Source organism: Salmo trutta, chromosome 22, assembly GCF_901001165.1.
Source record: "Salmo trutta chromosome 22, fSalTru1.1, whole genome shotgun sequence".
Taxonomy (NCBI): domain Eukaryota; kingdom Metazoa; phylum Chordata; class Actinopteri; order Salmoniformes; family Salmonidae; genus Salmo; species Salmo trutta.
The window spans coordinates 34149518-34173137 of NC_042978.1; the positions used below are offsets into that span (position 1 = coordinate 34149518).

The 23620-nt window shown below is 44.9% G+C and overlaps 1 protein-coding gene across 1 annotated transcript in view; it reads right to left on the bottom strand.

Annotated features, from left to right (window-relative positions):
• Window positions 1–4387, bottom strand: part of LOC115158616 (desmocollin-2) — a 41577-nt gene extending 37190 nt beyond the window's left edge. Inside the window, exons 1-2 of the mRNA XM_029707780.1 lie at window positions 4119–4387; window positions 581–671 (exon numbers count right to left, since the gene is read on the bottom strand). Coding sequence (XP_029563640.1) covers window positions 581–671; window positions 4119–4157 — 130 coding nt within the window. The 5' untranslated portion in view covers window positions 4158–4387. The remainder of the gene's footprint in view (window positions 1–580; window positions 672–4118) is intronic.
• Window positions 4388–23620: the final 19233 nt, after the last annotated feature.

Here is a 23620-nt window from a genome sequence, read left to right on the forward strand (position 1 = left end):
TGTCTGTGGAACTTTTTCAGTTTATGTCTCAGTTTGTAAGGGCTGTCTTCGTCGTCAGATGAAACAGAGAAGTCATCGTCGGAAAAGGTGGACCAATACGCAGCGGAGGATGTGTTCATCATTAGTGTTTTAATGAAAAAAGAGAACACTACAAAAATAAACAAAAGACGACAGCAAACAGTTCTGTTAGGAAAACACACTAACAAAATACAATTACCCACAAAACCCAAAGGAAAAACATGCTCCTTGTGTGACTCCCAATCAACAACAACGAACTTCAGCTGTGCCTGATTGGGAGCCACACACACGGCCCAAAACACAGAAATACAAAAACCTAGAAAAAGAACATAGAACGCCCACCCAATGTAACACCCTGGCCTAACCAAAATAAAGAACAAAAAAACCCTCTCTATGGCCAGGGCGTTACACAGTTGTTGAATCTTGTTATGTTCATACAAATATTTACACATGTTAATACGTTTGCTGAAAATCAACACAGTTGACAGTGAGAGGACATTTCTTTTTTGCTGAGTTTACATTGACTAGGCTTCACACAGATAGGCAGGTGTTATAGGCCTACCTTGAGAGATGACATAGCCAGGCCTGACCTCCACTGGGACCTGGGCTTGGATGGAATGAGGAACACAGCACTCAACAGACTGAGCTATGATCTGAGAGAGAACAGAGAGAACAGGGTTTACATGTGTCTTTCATCCTGTCTTTGTCACTCTCCTTCTCCTACCATGCATATTTTCAATTCTTTATTGGCAGTGATGCATTAACCCCCAAATCTGTTTCTGCTATCTGCCAACTCCTTGTCAAGAGAGCAGACAGACTGGCTACAGATGCATGTCTTCTAACCCTAACCTTAAAGCTATAATCCTTCATTAAAACAGTAACAAAGCAGGCACCCTGCCTCTGTTTTACTAAAAAGTTTAGGGATTGGCCTGGAGAAATGTAACCACTCAAATTCAAACAGATCTCTGGATGCATGGACTGACCATACAATTATAGTTTTAACCATGTATCAGGGCTGGGAATTGCCAGGGCACTCACGATACGATATTATCACAATACGCAGGTGCCGATACGATATGTATTGCTCACTGTACACAGTGTACAAAACAGTAGGAACACCTGCTCTTTCCATGACATAGACTGACCATATGAATCCAGGTGAAAGCTATGATCCCTTATTGATGTCACTCATGGCAGATGAAAGGGAAAAGACAGATTAAAGAAGGATTTTTAAGCCTTGAGATATTGATTGTGTATGTGTGCCATTCAGAGGTTGAATGGGCAAGACAAAAGATTTAAGTGTGTAAAGAACTGCAATGCTGCTGAGTTTTTCATGCTCAACAGTTTCCCGTGTTTATTAACAATGGTCCACCACCCAAAAGACATCCAGTCAAATTGACACACCTGTGGGAAGCATTGGCGTCAACATGGGCCAGCCACCTGTGGAATGCTTTTGACACCTTGTAGAGTCCATGCCCTGATGAATTGAGGCTGTTCCAAGAGCAAAAGGGGGTGCAACTCAATATTAGGTGTTTGTAATGTTTTGTACACTCAGATATAGCCGACTAGCGCTTGCTAACGCTACCAAGCCAAAACATAATAATCTACAAATCTGTACTTGGTCATCAATATAATATCGTCCCAAATAATATTTTGATATGAACTGTATCAATTTCTTCCCCGATCACTACTTTTGAGGCTGTACGGTGTTTGTTCACATTTTGTTGTTTACAAACTTTGAAATTAAACAAGCTTATATTTTGGATTCTGATGGGGTATGACAGTTGAACTTAGCTCATGAGGCATTTATAAGTTATATTCTTCAAGAATCAAAGGGTATATTTCCCTCAAATGCAACTCTGGACCTCGAAACCAGTTCCACTGCATTTATTGTTCCCCTCTAATCGGGGACTGATTTATAACTGGGACAACAGGTGGGTGCCATTAATTATAAGGTAGAACAGAAAACCAGCAGACTCAGGACCTCGTAGGGTAAGAGTTGAATACCCCTGTTACAGTGGGGGGGGAAAAGTATTTGATCCCCTGCTGATTTTGTACGTTTGCCCACTTACAAAGAAATTATCAGTCTATAATTTTAATAGGTTTATTTGAACAGTGAGAGACATAATAACAACAAAAAAATCCAGAAAGACGCATGTCAAAAATTTTATAAAAGAGCTCTTTGGTCTTGGCCATGGTGGAGAGTTTGGAATCTGATTGATTGATTGCTTCTGTGGACAGGTGTCTTTTATACAGGTAACAAACTGAGATTAGGAGCACTCCCTTTAAGAGTGTGCTCCTAATCTCAGCTCGTTACCTGTATAAAAGACACCTGGGAGCCAGAAATCTTTCTGATTGAGAGGGGGTCAAATACTTATTTCCCTCATTGAAATGCAAATCAATTTATAACATTTTTGACATGCGTTTTTCTGGATTTTTTTGTTGTTATTCTGTCTCTCACTGTTCAAATAAACCTACCATTAAAATTATTGACTGATCCTTTCTTTGTCAGTGGGCAAATGTACAAAATCAGCAGGGGATCCAATACTTTTTTCCCCCACTGTATTTATTTATAAGTCCAAAAATGGATGTAGAAACTAGGGATTCTAGCTTCACTGAAAATACCTAACCTTTAGGGTGGCAGGTAGCCTAGTGGTTAGAGCTCTGGGCCAGTTACCACAAGGTTGCAAGATCAAATCCCAGAGCTGACAAGGTAAAGATCTGTCATTCTGAACAAGGCAGTTAACCCATTGTTCCTAGGCTGTTATTGTAAATAAGAATTTGTTCTTAACTGACATGTTTTATTTTTTATTAACCAATCAAATGTATTTATAAAGCCCTTTTCACATCAGCAGCTATAAAGAAACCCAGCCTAAAACCCCAAACAGCAAGCAATGCAGATGTAGAAGCACGGTGGCTAGGAAAAAGACACTCCTCTTGTTGGACAGATCAGTTTTCCAATCACACTCTGTTCACATCATTGAAATGTGTTTGAACTAATAAGCCTATAGTAATACTACTGCTGAAGAGTGCCTGACTAATTCTAGCAAGTGTGAGGAAACCAGTAGACGTGTGAATAACATACAATGATAAATGTAGCCATGGTCAAAGGCAATACTACGTATTCAAGTTTAATCTTCAATGTGAGATTGGTACATCCTTTTTTTTCTCACTTCAACTGTTTATCAAAACAAGTGGTGAGGTGACTGCTTTGTTTTTTAAATCCAAGATTGGGGATATGGGTTATTTTAAGCAATATTTCTAATATTTGTCTCTGAAACAGTATAGGATGTTTTGGTGGGTCATTGTTGAGCAATGAGTAAGTAGGCCTAATGCTGTTTGTATGAGGCCCCCAAATGACCTTGTTATTTTCCTATATGGAGTAGCCTGGTCATAATGGCTCAAAACAATATGTCAACATGGGCCGCCACAGACTTATATATGTGAAAGTATTTGAGCTTTACAGGAGTTTATCAAAAAGTCTTATCTGGATTCTCCTTTCCCAGGTCTTCGTTTCTTTTATAACCTGAAGTGCCTTCGATAATCATTAACCCCATTCGCAGCGAGAGTGCTGTATCCGTGAAATGTATAACTAATGAATGCATTTGCAAAAGATCTAGACAGGCCTACTCAGTTTGAAAAATAAGTAGCCTATAGCCTTAACACACGTCAGAGAAAGAGACCAGGACAGGAGACTAGAGAACACGGATCATGCTCATTTTATACAAAGTTTCAGCTCAACAACATACGTCTGTCATTTCTGTGCTACATTCCACACCGATTTGCTCACGAAACTTCTGCATGAGATACGCGCAGTGGTCAGACACTGAGGACTGGACTGCCCACCTACTTTTAAAGCTGAACTGAAGTCCCTCAACACTTTTATTCAGGGCAATACCGAAAACAAAGGATCCCAAAGGATCCCACTGGGCACAGACGTCAATTCAACGTCTATTCCGTTGAAATGACGTGGAAACAAAACGGATTCAACCAGTGTGTGCCTTGTGTGTTAAATAGTGTAGTGTACATCAGAGCTATTCTCCAAGACAGCTATTGTAACTTTCAAGACAAAAGTATTGTTTGCGGATTCCGTCACTTACCACAGTGAGCAGGCTGACGCAAAAGACGCCCGGGGCCATGGCGCGGCGGGATGAATAAACAGAAGTCTGGACAATCGCGCCCTACCTAAAATGACTGAAGTCGTTCGGTGAAGTCCCGGGTGCAGCGCCGCGCGAGGGATGGGTGGAGGTTTTGGCTCTAGAGCCTTTGTAATTATTTTAGCTCACACATTAATTCTAAGGGTGTGTCGGGAAGAATTGAGACAGAGACAGGCTGTGAGGGGGTACGGAGTCCGCTCTGGGGCTGGCGGTAACGATCACCACCTACAGGTTTACCGGGAAAGGCTGTCCCGCCTCCTGTCCTGTCTTATCTCGGGTCTGGACTCCACCCAATCCAAACCTTCCCAACTGTGTGTGTTTTACTCTCTATGTTGACTATAAGTGTTTATCTAAGTTATTATCCAACATTTCAAAATATACTATTGTAACAAAAGTGTCACCCTGTATATTAGGCCTATGTTTTTAATGGATTCATAGTGAGTCATTGACCAAACCAACCAGAAAGGAAACAGAGGCTTCAGTGTAGAACAGAGGTGTGATTTTATCTCTTTGCAGGTAAGAAGTCTGACAGTTATGTATAGTATCGTTCCCTTGTTAGGTGTGTGTGTTGGTTATTCTATCCTTGTGGGGACCTAAAATCCCCCAAAGTCCCCACAAAGATAGGAAAACAAGGAAAATTCTCCCTCGTGGGGACATTTCCCACACCCTATGAGGACAAAGGCTATTTTAATTTTAGGGGTTAGGTTTAGGGTTACAATTAGGGTTAGAATAAAGGTTAGGGTAAGGGTAAAGGCCTCAGCATGCTTCAGTTCAGCAGGCGCCTAGCCAACCTCGGCTAGCCGACCTGCACTTTAAAATTTTGAAAAAAGCGCAATAGTGCTGTTTTTCCATTTTGAGACGCCGTAGCCAGTATACAGTTCCTCAAAAGTCCCAATTAATCTAAGATAACTCAAGAAATCGGGCATTAATTTTGATGTTTTTGCCAAAGAGATCGTAATCGTGCAATTTTACGTCTAACTAAAAAGATTGAAGTATTTTTCAATAAAAAAAATTGCATGAAAATGAGTTGCCACTCATTGAATGACAACGAAGAATTTATTGAATAATTCGTACTGTTGACCAATCACAGACGAAGGGCATAGACTTCCGCTCCGAACTTCGGCTGGACTCCAGAAAAAATGTGTGTGCCCAAACAACCGAAAAAACCCTCACCAAAGTCCAAAACAAACAAAAAGTAATCATATGAACTCTACCAATATGTTTCGGCTGGCAAGCATGCGGACACCTTAAGTTTATTTGTTTAACCTTTAGGCAAGTCAGTTAAGAACAAATTTGTATTTACAATGACAGCCTACCCCGGCCAAACACAGACAGCGCTGGGCACCACCCTATGGGACTCCCAATCACAGCCAGATGTGATACAGCCTGGATTTGAACCAGGGACTGTAGTGACACTTCTTGCACTGAGATGCAGTGCCTTAGACCGCTGCGCCACTCGGGACGGTTAAGGTTAGGGTTATGGTAAAGGTTAGGGGTTAGGGAAACTAGGATTTGAATTAATTTTAGGTCCCCACGAGGATAAAATAACATAACGTCTGTGTGTGTGCGTTCGTGCGGTATGCGTGTGTGAGAAAGAGAGAGTGGAGTCATCAGTCATAATAAAACCTTTATCTCCAGACATAAACAGGTTGACCTTCACTTAATTCATTCATACAGGTGTATCAGACAGAACAATAACACATGCGTCACAGTCTAGTCTACACCTTGACATACAGACATACAGAAGCATTCTGAGGGAGAGTACAAATGTGATGTGTGGTGATGTGTGCTGAGCGTCCTGGCACAAATGGTTGCCATGAATCACCCAAGTGGGTGCCACACATTGGTGGTGGATGACGTGAGTTTCCCCCTTACTATGTAAAGCGCTTTGAGCACCTAGGTGGAAAAGTTTTCCAATCAATTATTATAATTCATTATTATGTGTCATTACAGTGTAACCGATGTGAAATAGCTAGTTAGTGGGGTGCGCGCTAATAGCGTTTCAATCGGTGACGTCACTCGCTCTGAGACCTTGAAGTAGTTGTTCCCCTTGCTCTGCAAGGGCCTTTGTTTTGTGGAGCGATGGGTAATGATGATTCGTGGGAGGCAGTTGTTGATGTGTGCAGAGGGTTCCTGGTTCGAGCCCAGGTAGGGGTGAGGAGAGGGATGGAAGCTATATTGTTACATTGATGCTGTTGACCCGGATCACTGGTTGCTGCGGAAAAGGAGGAGGTCAATAGGGGGGTGAGTGTAACCGATGTGAAATGGCTAGCTAGTTAGTGGGGTGCGCGCTAATAGCGTTTCAATCGGTGACGTCACTTGCTCTGAGACATTGAAGTAGTTGTTACCATGATGCTTCGTGGGAGGCAGTTGTTTATGTGTGCAGAGGGTCCCTGGTTCGAGGCGAGGATAGGGACGGAAGCTATACTGTTACAACAGTAAAACATGTTAATCTTTGTTTGTGGTTGTGCATTAAGGTGTTTATACAAAGACTACTGCTCTAGCCTCTTATTCATGTACCGTACACTTTTCCACAGATAAAATAAACCACCTAGCCCACTTAGACCTCATAGCCCAGACTCCAGGAATGCACATCCACCACTCCAGGCCCTTGAGGAGTGTGTGTGAGGAATATGTGTGCGTATCTACATTCATATCTGTGTGTGTGATGTGTGTGTGTGTTTGTATGTGTGTTTGTGTGTCAATGTGTGTGGTAGGTTAAGTGAGGGGCACAGACGGGAGTTGAGAGGGAGTGAGAAAGCAGAATGGTGACCTCACTCCCACCTCTTTATGAAGAGCTGATCAGAGTGCATGACACTGGAGGGAGCAGAGAGAGAGAGAGCAAACGAATATTCCTTTCAAACAGAGACAAAAACCTGCCAACTTTAACATTCCACCAACTTTTCTTTATATCTGAAAGGTATTGCCCGCCACTAAGCCTGTACTTCTATTTCCACCATCTGACCTAGTCATGATTGCAGTAATGTATAAATGTCAACTTTCATATTACCGTCGTTAGCACGAATTCAATTATTAAAGGGGAACTGCACCCGCTGATATGGCCTCGTTTTGGGGCTTTTGGCTAGTTGGGTGTATTAGTCGGACTCATACATGAGTTAGCTGCCACCATAGCTGCATCTATTATTTTGTTTTGCCCTAGACAATACAGAATACACTTTATGAGCAACGAACTACCATGTAGACTACTGACTAGTCTGCCTCGCTAGCATTATCAAATGATAACGTTACATAACCAGCAGTATCTAGACAATACACAATAAACTTGTATGAGCTACGACCTATCTATGTTGTAATGAGGTAGCTAGGTAGCTAACGTTAACTAAAACATTAGCTAGCCTGCCTCGCTAGCTAACGTTAGCTAGCCTGCCTGCTTTATCAAAAGATAGCTACCTACATAACCAGCAATAACATTATCTAACGTCGTTACCTAAGTTATACCAGAGAGGTCATTATATTCCAGTATCTCTGATTATACTCACCACCAGCGGTCATTGCACACAAAGCTACCGTTACTGGGGAACACTTGGGGGCTGACGAACTCCAACCACCTATTCTGCATACTAGTGTCCTTCGGCATGGCATGCAAAAAATAGAACTTTGGCTGTGCCATCCTTTGAATGTGTTGGGGGCCATGAAACAACGGAGCCCCATTAAATGAAGGGAAGCAAAGTGGGCGGAGGGGCGATTTGAACGTGAAGCTTAGCAAAAGGGGGCATGATTTGTTGACATCCTTTTAATCCAAACCCAACCTTCATTTACTCTTGTGACGAACTGAGGTTCCAAACTTTGTTTCAGACGAGGCTGAACTTATGACCAAAATTATCCTATTTACACTTTGTAGTCAAAATGTTTCTGACTCATATAGATGCCACATAAGCCGTTTTCAAAAGGATTTGTTGCTTTTTGGGGCAGTCGCTCTTTAACATTCTATTGTTGTTGTCCGGCAAAAAAGTTGTCCTTGTCATTATGAAAAAGTATAAACACAAAAACAGCAATCTGCATGACAATCATAACTGTCTGGAACATATTATCTAACCAGATGATTGTTTGCGAAAATTATAACTGAGAGATTGACGGGTTTTCAGTTGAGGTCGAGGAGATGGTGTGTGTGTGTGAATCCTGGCACTGCGCCTGCAAATCCAATTTGTTTCCCAACAACACTTTATTCCAGTCATTCTGAAGCATATATCATCACACCACTGAAGAGAACACACACACATACACAATAAATGTGACAGTAAACACACACACACAGAGATTTGCCAGGACAGAGCCGCAGGATTCACAGGGTGCGGCCCCAGCAGAGCCTGGAATGTAGCACTACTCTGATATTTGGGGAGTGTCTCCCTCCTCCCTCCTCTCCCTTCTCTCTCCCCCTTCCTTCCCTCAGGTCCAACTCCACCCTTAGCTTCCCACCCCCGGGCCTCCACCCTTCTGACTTGTAGCTTGTAACCAGGGGTGACAAGAGGACAACCTCCCACAGTGGTGTCCAATTACATTAGCAGAAAGAAGGAGGAAACTGAAAGAAAACCTCAACTACTCGTCTGTCCCAAATGGCACTATGTTCCATTTATAGTGTAGGGAAAAGGGTTCCATTTGAAACGCACCCGCTGATCTGCTGAAAGGGAAAGTCCACTTTATCCAGCAGATCAGAGAATCTTTGTCTGCTTCCCAAATTACAGACTATTTCTTATAGGGCTGTGGTCAAAAGTAGTGCACTATGTAGGGAATAGGGTGCTATTTGGGACCACGAAACTAGGCTAGGCATCAACAGACCAGCTATCATCCCCGTATGACCAGTGGCGATTTTAGCATGTACATCTTGGTGGGGGAAAAAATAAACTATATGGGATGCATGCCTGCAAAGCCACTACACAACACAACCCTAAACAATACATTAATTACATAAAGCTGTCCCAACAGCAGAGTCCCAACAGCAGTCCCAACACCTTACCACTGCTACACCTTGTTGTGCTGTGCTCACTTGAAAAGGAAGGTGGCGCCGCGGCCCTTCTTGGGCAAATGTTGTCATCAAACTTTGTCATCAAAGTCTGGCATTCTCTGGATTTTTGGTGCTTTCAAGACAACTGGGAAATCTGAAGAAAGAAAAGTTGAATCATGATGACGTCAGTGATCTTCATGTCATAGCTCTATAAAGAGGCTTGAGGTCCAGATTTACAATTCCGAGTTGGATGAAAGTTCAAAATGTATTTTCCCAGTCGTAGCTAATTTTTCCTGAGTTTCCAGTTGTCTTGAACTCACTAAAGTCAGATTTTGCAGTTCCGAGTTAAGTTGTTTTGAGCGCGGCACAAATAATGCTTCATTGACTGCATGGCCAATGTTGAATGTTTATAATTTTAAACTAGGAAAAGAGACCCTTAATCTTAGACTTGGGACCACACAGCCACTCCACTGAATAGCAGGCTAATGATTGCTTTGCAATGCTTCCACTTAGCCACTGATTCCTTCCAATCCACTCATTGTTGAATTTGCAATTTCCAACTTGTTGTGTAATGTTTATGTCCAATGGCCGATAAGCACCAATACGTTATCTATAATTTCTCTTCATCATTTCTCTTCATATAACAAGGATTAAAAAGGATTTGCCAGTAGATTGTCGACTTGATTCATGATGATGACTGCTAGCTAAGATCAATCCAATCAAAGCTACTGTAGATATAACGTGATTTGTCGTCATTTTATCTGTGGCCAATGACCTTGAGCTTTCTTGGATGGGTACTTCTAATGTAACTCTATGGCAGCACCCAAGGGGCTTGAATTTTTTAGCTCTACCCTTAGACTTGGCGGCGACGTGTCCCGATGAGTGACAGAACATTGAGCCAATTACGGTGCAACGCTCCATATTTTCTGCTGGCTTGCTCCACCACCACAGAAAGCACTGAACTAGGCTGAAACACCTGCATTTTGGAGCTGCCTTACTCAAGAAAACAAAAAAGAGACCATGTTTGCATGCGGCTTTATTAACTCAATGATATACACTACCATTCAAAATTTTGGGTTCACTTAGAAAAGTCCTTGTTTTTGAAAGAAAAGCAAAACACCAGTCTTGTCACGTCCTGACCATAGAGTGCTCATATTTTCTATGGTAGAGTAGGTCAGGGCGTGACTGTTTTTTTTTGTATGATTCCCAATTAGAGGCAGCTGGTCATCGTTGTCTCTAATTGGGGATCATATTTAAGTAGTTGTTTTTCCCACCTGTGTTTGTGGGAGATTATTTTGAGTTAGTGCATGTTGCACCTCTGTCGTTACGGTTTGTTGTTTTGTTTATAGTTTATTGTATGTCTTGCATAGTTTCACATAGTAATAAAGATGTGGAACGATACTCACGCTGCGCCTTGGTCCGTTTCTACAAACGATCGTGACAGAATCTCCCACCCCCAGAGGACCAAGCAGCGTGGCCAGGAGGAGTGGACATGGGAGGAGATCCTGGACGGCAAGGGGCCCTGGACGCAGATTGGGGAGTATCGCCGTCCAAGAGAGGAGATAGAGGCAGCAAGAGAGGAACGGCGACGATACGAGGAATTAACACGGCAACGACGGAAGCCCGAGAGGCATCTCCCCCCAAAAATTGGGGGGGGCACACAGGGAGCTTGGTGAGTCAGGATTTAGACCTGAGCCAACTCCCCGTGCTTACCGTGGGGTGTGTGTGACCAGTCAGGCACCGTGTTATGCGGTGATGCACACCGTATCTCCAGTGTGCATTCACAGCCCGGTGCACTCGTTGCCGGCTCCCCGCATTTGCCAGGCTAAAGTGAGCATTCAGCCAGGACGGGTTGTGCCGGCTCAGCGCTCCTGGTCTCCGGTGCGTCTCCTCGGTCCAGGATATCATGCACCGACTCTAAGCACTGTGTCGCCAGTGCGCCTTCACAGCCCAGTGCGTCCTGTGCCAGCGCCCCGCACTTGCCGGGCTAAAGTGAGCATTCAGCCAGGACGGGTTGTACCAGCTCTACGCTCCAGACCTCCAGTGCGCCTCCACGGTCCAGTATATCCTGCACCGGTTCTATGCACCAGGTCTCCAGTGCGCCTCCACAGCCCAGTACATCCTGTGCCTCCTCCTCGCACTCTCCCTGAAGTGTGTGTCCTCAGTCAGGTACGTCCTGTGCCTCCTCCTCGCACTCTCCCTGGAGTGCGTGTCCTCAGTCAGGTACATCCTGTGCCTCCTCCTCGCACTCTCCCTGAAGTGTGTGTCCTCAGTCAGGTAGGTCCTGTGCCTCCTCCTCGCACTCTCCCTGAAGTGCGTGTCCTCAGTCAGATACGTCCGGTGCCTGCTCTCCGCACTCACCCTGAGGTGCATGATACCAGTCTGGCGCCACCTGTGCTGGCCCCACGTATCAGGCCTCCAGTGCGCCTTCCCGTTCCAGTGCTTCCGGCGACAGTTCCCAGTCCGGAGCTTCCGGCGACAGTTCCCAGTCCGGAGCTTCCGGCAACAGTTCCCAGTCCGGAGCTTCCGGCAACGTTTCACAGTCCGGAACCTCTGATGACGGTCCACGGTCCGGAACCTCCTACGACGGTCCACGGTCCAGAACCTCCAACGACGGTCCGCGGTCCAGAACCTTCAACGAAGGTCCACGGCCCGGAACCTCCTGAGACGGTCCAGAGCCCAGAGCCTCCAGCGACGGTCCGCGGCCCAGAGCCTCCAGCGACGGTCCGCGGCCCAGAGCCTCCAGCGACGGTCCGCGGCTCAGAGCCTCCAGCGACGGTCCGCGGCCCAGAGCCTCCAGCGACGGTCGGCGGCCCAGAGCCTCCACCGATGCTGGCGGATTCGCAGGATGAGAGGGTTCTTCATCCTGCACCAGAGCCGCCTCCAATGTTGGCTGATCCGCAGGATGAGAGGGTTCTTCGTCCTGCACCAGAGCCGCCTCCAATACTGGCGGATGCGCAGGATGAGAAGGTTCTTCGTCCTGCACCAGAGCCGCCACCAACACTAGACACCCCCCCAACCCTCCCTTTTGGTTTCAGGTTTTGCGGCCAGAGTCCGCACCTTTGGGGGGGTACTGTCACGTCCTGACCATAGAGTGCTCTTATTTTCTATGGTAGAGTAGGTCAGGGCGTGACTGGGGGTTTTCTCTAGTTTTATCTATTTTTTCTATGTTGTGTTCTAGTTTCTTTTTTCTATGTTGGGGTTTTTGTATGATTCCCAATTAGAGGCAGCTGGTCATCGTTGTCTCTAATTGGGGATCATATTTATGTAGTTGTTTTTCCCACCTGTGTTTGTGGGAGATTATTTTGAGTTAGTGCATGTGGCACCTCTGTCGTTACGGTTTGTTGTTTTGTTTATAGTATGTCTTGCATAGTTTCACATAGTAATAAAGATGTGGAACGATACTCACGCTGCGCCTTGGTCCGTTTCTACAAACGATCGTGACAAGTCTCAATATCAACAGTGAAGAGGTGACTCCGGGATGCTTGCCTTCTAGGCAGAATCCCTCTGTCCAGTGTCTGTGTTCTTTTGCCCATCTTAATCTTTTCTTTCATTGGCCAGTCTGAGATATGGCTTTTTCTTTGCAACTCTGCCTAGAAGGCCAGCATCCCGGAGTCGCTTCTTCACTGTTGACGTTGAGACTATTGTTTTGCCGGTACTATTTAATGAAGCTGCCAGTTGAGGACTTGTGAGGTGTCTGTTTCTCAAACTAGACAATCTAATGTACTTGTCCTCTTGCTCAGGTGTGCACCGGGACCTCCCACTCCTCTTTATATTCTGGTTAGAGACAGTTTGCGCTGTTCTGTAAAGGGAGTAGTACACAGCGTTGTACGAGATCTTCAGTTTCTTGGCAATTTCTCGCATGGGATAGCCTTCATTTCTCAGAACAAGAATAGACTGAAGAGTTTCAGATGAAAGTTCATTGTTTCTGGCCATTTTGAGCCTGTAATCGAAGCAACAAATGCTGATTCTCCAGATACTCAAATAGTCTAAAGAAGGACAGTTTTATTGCTTCTTTTATCAGAACAACAGTTTTCAGCTGTACTAACATAATTGAAAAAGGGTTTTCTAATGATCAATTAGCCTTTTAAAATGATAAACTTGGATTAGCTAACACAATGTGCCATTGGAACACAGGAGTGATGGTTGCTGATAATGGGGCTCTGTACGCCTATGTAGATATTCCATTAAATATCAGACATTTCCAGCTACATTTACAACATTAACAATGTCTACACTGTATTTCTGATCAATTTTATGTTATTTTAATGGACAAAAAATGTGCTTTTCTTTCAAAAACAAGGACATTTCTTAGTGACCCCAAACTTTTGAATGGTAGAGTATATATATTTTTTACATTATTTGCAAACTGATATGTGACACGTATTGATGCCAAAATAACATGCAAAACAGGCAAGCTGCCCCAGAACAGGAGGGGCAATAATTTGGGATTGAAAACGTATAGGCAGCCTAGCCAACCTAATTTTGAATATAAACCAAATTTGATCACATTCACATTTTCTCCTGACACCCAAATGGACTATAAGTACATAACGTTACCAATTAGTTACCCTTAGCAAATGGACAGCGCACATAGGCTGTATGCATATGCTCTTATTCGTAGTCTACAGTTGATCAGACTGAAAAATTGTCTCGTTTTCATCCCATACAGCAAGTCAAATCTTGAATGTTTAGGTGTAGCCTAGGCTGCTGCAACATTTATTTAATTAGTTTTTGCTTGTGTCTGTCTGGAGTGATTATGCGTTATCATCTTTGCTAAATAAATACCAGAGGAAAGTGGAAAGCCTACTTGAGCGCGCGTAAAAAAAATGTGCTGCGTCAACCTCTAACTTTTAATGGATGATGCGATGGAAGCTATCAAATCATTCTGAATGATCACAAAAAAGACAGTAGAAAGTTCTATATGTTCAGCAAGTAAAGCATCGTTACGTGCAATTACCGCTACAAAATCCTTGTGGTTGACCGAGGTAAAGATGAATATTCGCCTGTAGTTTTCCTTAAATCCACCAACAGCAGTTAGGGACCGTCAACACATTTTTCAAATTTCAATAGCTCTTTAACCATTACTCCTAAAACGTTCAAAACTAGTTCTAGCTAACCCGATGGCATAGACACACATTGCACACACTTTTTTTGTTGGTTTACATCTCACACTATTTTAAATCATTTATTTTAATTTAAAAAATTCAATAGTGCCTTGGTCTTGTGACCCATATCAAATCAAATCAAATCAAATGTATTTATATAGCCCTTCTTACATCAGCTGATATCTCAAAGTGCTGTACAGAAACCCAGCCTAAAACCCCAAACAGCAAGCAATGCAGGTGTAGAAGCACGGTGGCTAGGAAAAACTCTCTAGAAAGGCCAGAACCTAGGAAGAAACCTAGAGAGGAACCAGGCTATGAGGGGTGGCCAGTCCTCTTCTGGCTGTGCCGGGTGGAGATTATAACAGCACATGGCCTAGATGTTCAAATGTTCATAAATGACCAGCATTGTCAAATAATTATAATCATAGTAGTTGTCGAGGGTGCAACAAGTCAGTAACACAAGAGTAAGTGTCAGTTGGCTTTTTCATAGCCGATCTTTGAGAGTATCTCTACCGCTCCTGCTGTCTCTAGAGAGTTGAAAACAGCAGGTCTGGGACAGGTAGCACGTCCGGTGAATAGGTCAGGGTTCCAGCAGGTCTGGGACAACAGGTCTGGGACAGGTAGCACGTCCGGTGAACAGGTCAGGGTTCCATAGCTGCAGGCAGAACAGTTGGAACTGGAGCAGCAGCACGGCCAGGTGTACTGGGGACAGCAAGGAGTCATCAAGCCAGGTAGTCCTGAGGCATGGTCCTAGGGCTCAGGTCCTCTGAGAGAGAGAAAGAAAGAAAGAAAGAGAAAGAGAGAATTAGAGAGAGCATATTTAAATTCACACAGGACACCGGAAAAGACAAGAGAAATACTCCAGATGTGACAGACTGACCCTAGCCCCCCGACACATAAACTACTGCAGCATAAATACTGGAGGCTGAGACAGGAGGGGTCAGGAGACACTGTGGCCCCATCCGATGAAACCCCCGGACAGGGCCAAACAGGTAGGATATAACCCCACCCACTTTGCCAAAGCACAGCCTCCACACCACTGGAGGGATATCTCCAACCACCAACATACCATCCCGGGACAAGGCCGAGTATAGTCCACAAAGATCTCCGCCACGGCACAACCCAAGGGGGGGCGCCAACCCAGACAGGAAGACCACGTCAGTGACTCAACCCACTCAAGTGACGCACCCCTCCTAGGGACGGCATGGAAGAACACCAGTAAGCCAGTGACTCAGCCCCCGTAATAGGGGTAGAGGCAGAGAATCCCAGTGGAAAGAGGGGAAACCGGCCAGGCAGAGACAGAGACAGCAAGGGCGGTTCGTTGCTCCAGCCTTTCCGTTCACCTTCACACCCCTGGGCCAGACTATACTTAATCATAGGACCTACTGAAGAGATGTGTCTTCAGTAAAGACTTAAAGGTTGAGACTGAGTCTGCGTCTCTCACATGGGTAGGCAGACTATTCCATAAAAATTGAGCTCTATCGGAGAAAGCCCTGCCTCCAGCTGTTTGCTTAGAAATTCTAGGACCCATACACCTCAAACAATGTTCCGAATGTACACTCAGTGGGCCTACACATTGCACACCCTTTTGTTTATTCATTTGCATCTTATGAGATTTTATGATCATTTTTAAAATATTCAAATGTCAATAGCTTTGCTATGACCTATAACCCTCAAAACTACTTTCAGGATATCCACTGAGTAGCCTTATAAAGAGCACACCATTGTTTTTGTCCATTTTCATCTCACACGATTTTACATTAATTTTCAATGTTTTTCAATGTTGCTCATTTCAATATCTCCTTGGTCATGTGACCTACAACCATCAAACTACTTTCAGAACATCCAGTCACTAGCCTTATAAATTGCACACCCTTGAATTCCTCCATTTTCAACTTCAACAAGGTGATTTTACATACATTTTTCTATGTTTGTTATTGTTTTGAATTTCAATACCTCTGGTCATGTGACCTACAACCCTCAAACTGCTGTCAGAATATCCACTGACAAGCCTTATATATTGCACACCCTTTTGTCCATCTTCATCTCAAACGATTTTACATTTTTCAAACATTCAAATTTCAATAGCTCCTTGGTCATGTGACCTACAACCCTCAAACCTCTGTCAGAATATCCACTGACAAGCCTTATATATAGCTGGACTCAAACAAGGTTCAGAATGTCCAATGACTACCCTTCCATATTGCACAACCTTTAGTTTGTCCATTCTCATCTCACACGATTTTACATTAATTTTTCAAACGTTCTCATTTCAATAGCTCCTTGGTCATGTGACCAACTAGACTCAATCAAGGTTCAGAATGTACACTCAGTGCACCTACACATTGCACACAGTTTAGTTTGTACATTTCCATCTCAGTCGATTTTACATGAATTTTTTACTGTTAAAATAGCTCCTCAATAGCTCCTTGGTCATGTGACCTACTGTTAAATAATTTAAATGTTAAATTTCAATAGCTCCTTGGTCATGTGACCTACTGACCTCAACCAAGGATGTTTGTCCCTTTTCATCTCAGGTGATTTTACATACATTTTTCAAAGTTGTACATTTCAATAGCTCCTTGGTTATGTGACCTACTGACCTCAAACTAGGTTCCGAAAGTACACTCAGTGGGTCTACACATTTCACACCCTTTAGTTTGTCCATTTTCATCTCACTCAATTTTACATGCATTTTTCACAATTCAAATTTCAATAGCTCCTTGGTCATGTGACCAACTGACCTCAATCAAGGTTCAAAACGTACTTTCTGTTGGCCTTCACATTGCACACCATTTAGTTTGTCCATTTTCATCTCACACGTTTTTAGATGAATTTTGTAAACTTTAGAATTTTAATAGCTCTTTGGTCATGTCATGACTACCCTCCTATAATACACAACCTTTAGTTTGTCCATTTTCATCTCACACGGTTTTACATTCATTTTTAAAACATTTTTTTATTCCAACTGTTCCCTGGTCATGTGACCTACATCCTTCAAACTACTTTCAGAATATCCACTGACTAGCCTTATACATGGCACACCCTTTTGTTTGTCCATTTTACTCTCACACGATTTTACATTAATTGCCTGTTCTGCTCCCCTGAAGGACAGTGTCACTCACACACCTAATCACTTGGGCCTTCTCCCTGGGGCCTCCCTGACCTCCAGGCAGGCCCCCATTGACCTGGTGACCTCTGACTCCAGGCCTCTAGGCCTACACTACCTGCCCGCTTGCTTGCCCTCTCCCTGGGCCTGAGAGTGTATAGCTTACTCCCTGGAGCTACAGGCCTTCAGGCGTCCACACCCACTCTCCCTACCTGGTCAACACCCCTCTCACTGGGCATCACCCATCATCGCATCTCGGCCGGGGCTCAGCCATCTCCATAACCTTGCCCACCAGGCGAACCGGGGCACCCACACTTAAGCACCCCTCCCCGGACACGTCTATATTTCCGCTGTCAGGAACCACGCCCACCTGGTAACCCGAAACAGGCTCTGTGTGCCTGGTAACCCAAAACAGTCTCTGTGCACCTGGTGATCTGCCTGCTTTTTTCCACTCAGAGACTAAGTCCCCTCTCCAACCTCCATGGCCCCCGAGTTCGGCCACCCCTGCTCGGACTCTGAGTGCACTCGTGCACCTGGTGACCCTTTGACTTCCACAGCGAGTCCCAACCTGACTCACAGTCCCACCAGAGGACGACCCCGGGTGGATGGACGACCACCACCTAGCCCCCTACCTATCCAGAGCCCCATGTCAATGACTTACACCTTCTACCTGCCTGCCTGGGCTCTCTCACACTGTGTCCAGCCTCTGGTCCCTAGCCCTTCTGCGTGAACCTGGTAACCTGTAAGTAAAGGAGGATGGTGGAGGAAAACGCCTTCTGTCCCGACAAAAGCTTGGATATTGGGCTGACTTTCAATAGATCACAGCGAGTGAGTTGCTCTGTTACGTATGAAACCCTGACCCAGAATCAGGTAGTCTACGAGTGATTTAGCACCAGGTTCCCCACAAAATGCGGTGCACATCAGGAGAGGGGCGGAAACTCATCCGGCCGCACCCCAACCCCGTCACGAACGGCTCTACTCACCTGCCAAAAGAGGCAGACTATCCTGGGCCAACCAAATATCCATGGTGCTACGGTATCGTTACGTTTAGGTGGGATTCTGATTTAGAGGCGTTCAGTAATAATCCCACAGATGGTAGCGTCGCACCATTAGCATACACCAAATGTGCTTGGGTGATTTGAGTGCGACCGCGACAGGTGGGTACGGTCCTTTGAATTTCATCATGTTGACATTCAGTGATCCATGCCCAGTGGGAACCTAGGCTTCTTCCGTCCGTTTTATGGGTCCGCAGCAAATCAATGGGAGTGGGTGGTACTACCCACATCAGATGTAGGCCTCCCTCCCTAGACAATCTGGAGATACCTCTCCCCACTTCGTAGGGCATGATCCAGTACCATGCATTGCCCTATCACTGCGGAGCCAATTGGTTTAGTCTCCCACTCGAGTTTAGTGAGCGTAGAGGAGACCTCCCCACCTACAATGTGTGGTGTCCCGCACTTAGCCAGCATTCAATTCAAACCTTCGCGGTTTAGAGTTAGCTAAGTATACGGGGGACGCATGTTTCAAAGTTTCACCACAACCGCTCTGTGATCAGACTGATGCCAGTAGTACACTTTCATCAGCCGTCTCCCAGGACTTAACTCCCCCCTCCCAGCCAAAGCCAGGGATGCGTTCGAGCCATCATTCTCTGATTGGCTTCCTGTCAAGGTCAGGATTCGTTTAAAAGAGCCCTCAGCAAATCATTGAGTCTGATGGAACTGCCCTTACATTTTCATGCTTGACCTAAAGCCCCATATTCCAGGACCGACTGCCGCCTTTCCGGTAACGATCAACAGCCGTCACCATCTGCAGGACTCTCTTTGCATACGGACTAGTACCGAGGTAACTCCCGTTTGGTTTGCATTGTTAGCGACACCTGAAAATAGGTGACATACAGGGAGGGTTTGGAAGAGCCCTGCTAGAGGGTTACCTCGTTATCTCCCTTACTAAGGCTAAGGACTCTTTAAGAGAGTCATTGTTACTCCTGCCGTTGAGCCATGCTTTATTGAATTTCTTCACTTTGACATTCAGAGCAACGGGCAGAAATCACATCACGTCAACACCCACCTCAGGCCTTCGTGATGCTTTGTTTTAATTAAACAGTCGGATTCCCCTGGTCCACACCAGTTATAAGTCAGCTGCTAAGCGCCGGCCGATGCGACCCGCTGGAGACCCAGCATGAACAGGGCCGGCGAGCGCCATAGCTGGGGACATCCGCGTGAAGGATCTCCCCAACACTCCAACGGTCTGCCTTCGGCAAGCCGACGGACACCACCCTGACGAACACCCGCACACAGCCACTTGCAAGACCACGTACGAGAGACCGCGAGATGAATCGCACAATGAACTTCCAAAGGTGGCGAGAGGAGGGAGACAGAGCGACTGCTCCCCCAGCCGCGGCTTGAGCCCCGCTTCGCACCCCAGCCCGACCGACCCAGCCCTTAGAGCCAATCCTTATCCCGAAGTTAAGGATCTTACTTGCCAACTTCCTTAACCTACATTGTTCTAACATGCCAGAGGCTGTTCACCTTGGAGACCTGCTGCGGATATGGGTACTGCCTGGCATGAGATTTACACCCTGTCCCCCGGATTTTCAAGGGCCAGCAAGAGCTCACTGGATGCCGCCGGAATTGTGACGCTTTCCAGGGCTTGGGCCCCTCTCAAATCAAATCAAATCAAAAAACATGTTGGTATTACAGACTCGGACAGGGAGAGGTTGAAAATGTCAGTGAAGACACTTGCCAGAGGGTCAGTGCATGCTCGCAATACACGTCGTGGTAATCCGTCTGGCCCTGCGGCCTTGTGAATGTTGACCTGTTTAAAGGTCTTACTCACCGGCTGTGGAGAGCATGATCACACAGTCTTCCGGAACAGCTGGTGATCTCATGCATGTTTCAGTGTTATTTGCCTCGAAGAGAGCATAGAAGTAGTTTAGCTCATCTGGTAGGCTCGTGTCACTGGACAGCTCTTGGCTGAGCTTCCCTTTGTAGTCAGTAATGGTTTGCAAGCCCTGCCACATCCGACGAGTGTCAGAGCCGGTGTAGTCCGATTCGATCTCAGGCCTGTATTGACGCTTTGCCTGTTTGATGGTTCGTCGGAGGGCAATAGCGGGATTTCTTATAAGCTTCACGGGTTAGAGCTCCGCTCCTTGAAAGCGGCAGTTCTAGCCTTTAGCTCAGTGCGGATGTTTCCTGTAATCCATTGCTTCTGGTTGGGGTATGTACAGTCACTGTGGGGACGACATCATCGATGCACTTATTGATGAACCCAATGACTGATGTGGTGTACTCCTCAATGCCATCGGAGGAATCCCGGAACATTTTCCAGTCTGTGCTAGCAAAACACTCCTGTAGCTTAACATCTGCTTCATCTGACCACTTTTTTATTGATCTAGTCACTGGTGCTTCCTGCTTTAATTATTGCTTGTAAGCAGGAATCAGGAGAATAGAATTATGGTCAGATTTGCCAAATGGAGGGTGAGGGAGAGCTTTGTATGCATCTCTGTGTGTGGAGTAAAGGTGGTCCAGAGTTTTTTTCCCCCTCTGGTTGCACATTTAACATGCTGATAGAAATTTGGTAAAACAGATTTCAATTTCCCCGGCTTCTAGGAGCACCGCCTCTGGGTGAGCTTTTTCTTGTTTGTTATGGCGAAATACAGCTCATTCAATGCTGTCTTAGTGCCAGCCTCAGTCTGTGGTGGTTTGTAAACAGCTACAAAAAATACAGATGAAAACTCTCTAGGTAGATAGTGTGGTCTACAGCTTATCATGAGATACTCTACCTCAGGCGAGCAATAGCTCGAGACTTCCTTAGATATCGTGCACCAGCTGTTATTTACAAAAATACATAGTCTGCCGCCCCTTGTCTAACCAGATGCCGCTGTTCTATCCTGCCGGTACAGAGTATAACCAGCTAGCTGTATGTTGAAAGTGTCGTCGTTCAGCCACGACTCCGTGAAGCATAAGATATTACAGTTTTGAATGTCCCGTTGGTAGATGAATCTTCCGCGTAGGTCATCAATTTTATTCCCCAAAGATTGAGCGTTTGCTAGCAGAATGGAAGGAAGTGCCTACGAATTCTCAGAAGGCAGCCCGCCCTCTGACCCCTTTTCTCCGCCTCCTCTTCACGCAAATCACAGGGATCTGGGCCTGTTCCCGAGAAAGCAGTATATCATTCGCGTCGGGCTTGTCAGACTCGTTAAAGGAAAAAAAGGATTCTGCCTGGCCGTGGTGAGTAATAGCAGTCCTGATGTCCAGAAGTTATTTTCGGTCATAAGAGATGGTAGCGGCAACATTATGTACAAAATAAGTTCAAAAATATGTTACGAACAACGCAAATAAACAAACAAAAAACACAGTCAGTTGGGGACACGTAAAACGTCAGCCTTCTTCTCCAGCGCCATTGTCATGCTTCCTCTTGGGGCGAACCCATTCCAGGGCGCCATGCACTTCACAAAGAAAAAATAACTCTCCCCGGGGCTCCCGTCAGCTTCTCCGGGATCGGTCGCATTACCGCACTGGACGTCTCGCGGCACCCATCTCCACTAGTCCGTGGATATTCTGAAAGTAGTTTGAGGTCAGTAGGTCACAAATTAGAAAGTTGAAAAATGTATGTAAAATCTTGTGAGATAAAAATGGACAAACTAAAAGGTGTATAATGTGTAGGCCCCTGAGCGTACTTTCTGAACCTTGTTTTAGGTCAGTAGGTCACATGACCAAGGACCTATTGAAATTCAAAAGTTTACCAAATTAATGTGAAAACGTGTGAGATGATAATGGACAAACTAAAGGGTGTGCAATATAGAAGGGTAGTCAGTTGACGTTCTGAACCTTGTTTGAGTTCAGTAGGTCACATGACCAAGGAGCTATTAAAATGAGAAAGTTTGAAAAATGAATGTAAAAACGTGTGAGATGAAAATGGACAAACCAAAGGGTGTGCAATATAGAAGGGTGGACATTCTGAACCTTGGTTGAGGTCAGAAGGTCACATGACCAAGGACCTATTGAAATTCGAATGTAAAAAATGTTTGTACTTTGTTTACGCTCCCTAACTAATTCAACTTGGAATACAAAATGCCGCCCACATTTCCACATGTTTATTGCCTTTGGAAAGCGGATGAATGTCCAAATCGTGAAAATAACACCTGTGCAATGTTGTGCGCAATGTTTCCAACATCATGACACTTATTTGGAGTCTGTGGCTCAAGTGGCTTGAAAGCTATTGAGGTTTGAAAGCGTGAATATCCATTGAATATCCAACTTGAAACTGTCTTTACCTTGGTTTGTGACCGCACTTGTTAGTTTCCAGAACATTCCCTCTCGTTGTGTCCTCTAAAAGCCAATTATTGCATGTTCAACAACACAGTGATATTGATAAGCGGCTTGAGAACATCCCTGTTTCTTCTTACTTTCTCGTTGTGTTGCGCATTTTGAATATGCAGACCTTCGTCATGATCGATGCGGCTTTTTCCCAGAAGGTTGAATCTTATATGCTCCCTGCTTTTGTTTTGCTGTTTAACTGAACGATCAATGATCTTCAGGTCACTGTACCCTCTTTCGCCCAAGGCTCACTTTCCAAAAAGCAGGCAAGGCCAGCAAGATAAGCGGATTCATGAAAATTTCCCCGTTAACCAGCTATACTTTTGATACCAATTGGTATTGAACGCCCTCACCTTTTCATCTTTCCTCATAAAACAGATCTCAGGCAGAGGTCGACCCTCGGTTTCAATTCACACCTTTTCCGTGTATCCCAGAGGATGAAAGGGGTTCAACAAAAACTAAACACAATTTGCGGTAGCATTGGTGGCGAAAGGTGCACACTTGAGCTGGTAACTAGCTAGTTAGCTTTTGCTAACAGTACTTGCTACTGAAGTTAGCAGGGCAAATTGAAATAAATTGCACTAACTGGACACAGAAATAAAGTTATAAAACCAAGAAAACAATGTATAATCTACCTCCTCCGTCTCCTGTAACTTGAAGAAACAAATTTGAATTGAATAATATAAAAAAAATACTAAACTATCACTTTTCAATCTCTATCCAATAATGTCACCAACTCAAGCTTCCAAGCTTCTCAACACATAGAACTCCTTATAATCCTCTGCGGCACAACCCCAATACAACGCACTAAGTTCATTTTCTGATCCTAATCGTATGATTGGATGGACAACATGTCAGTTCATACTGAAAAAGCTTTGATTGGTTGGAGGACGTCCTCCAGAAGTGGTCATAATTACCATGTAGGTCTATGGAAGGGGGTGAGGCCT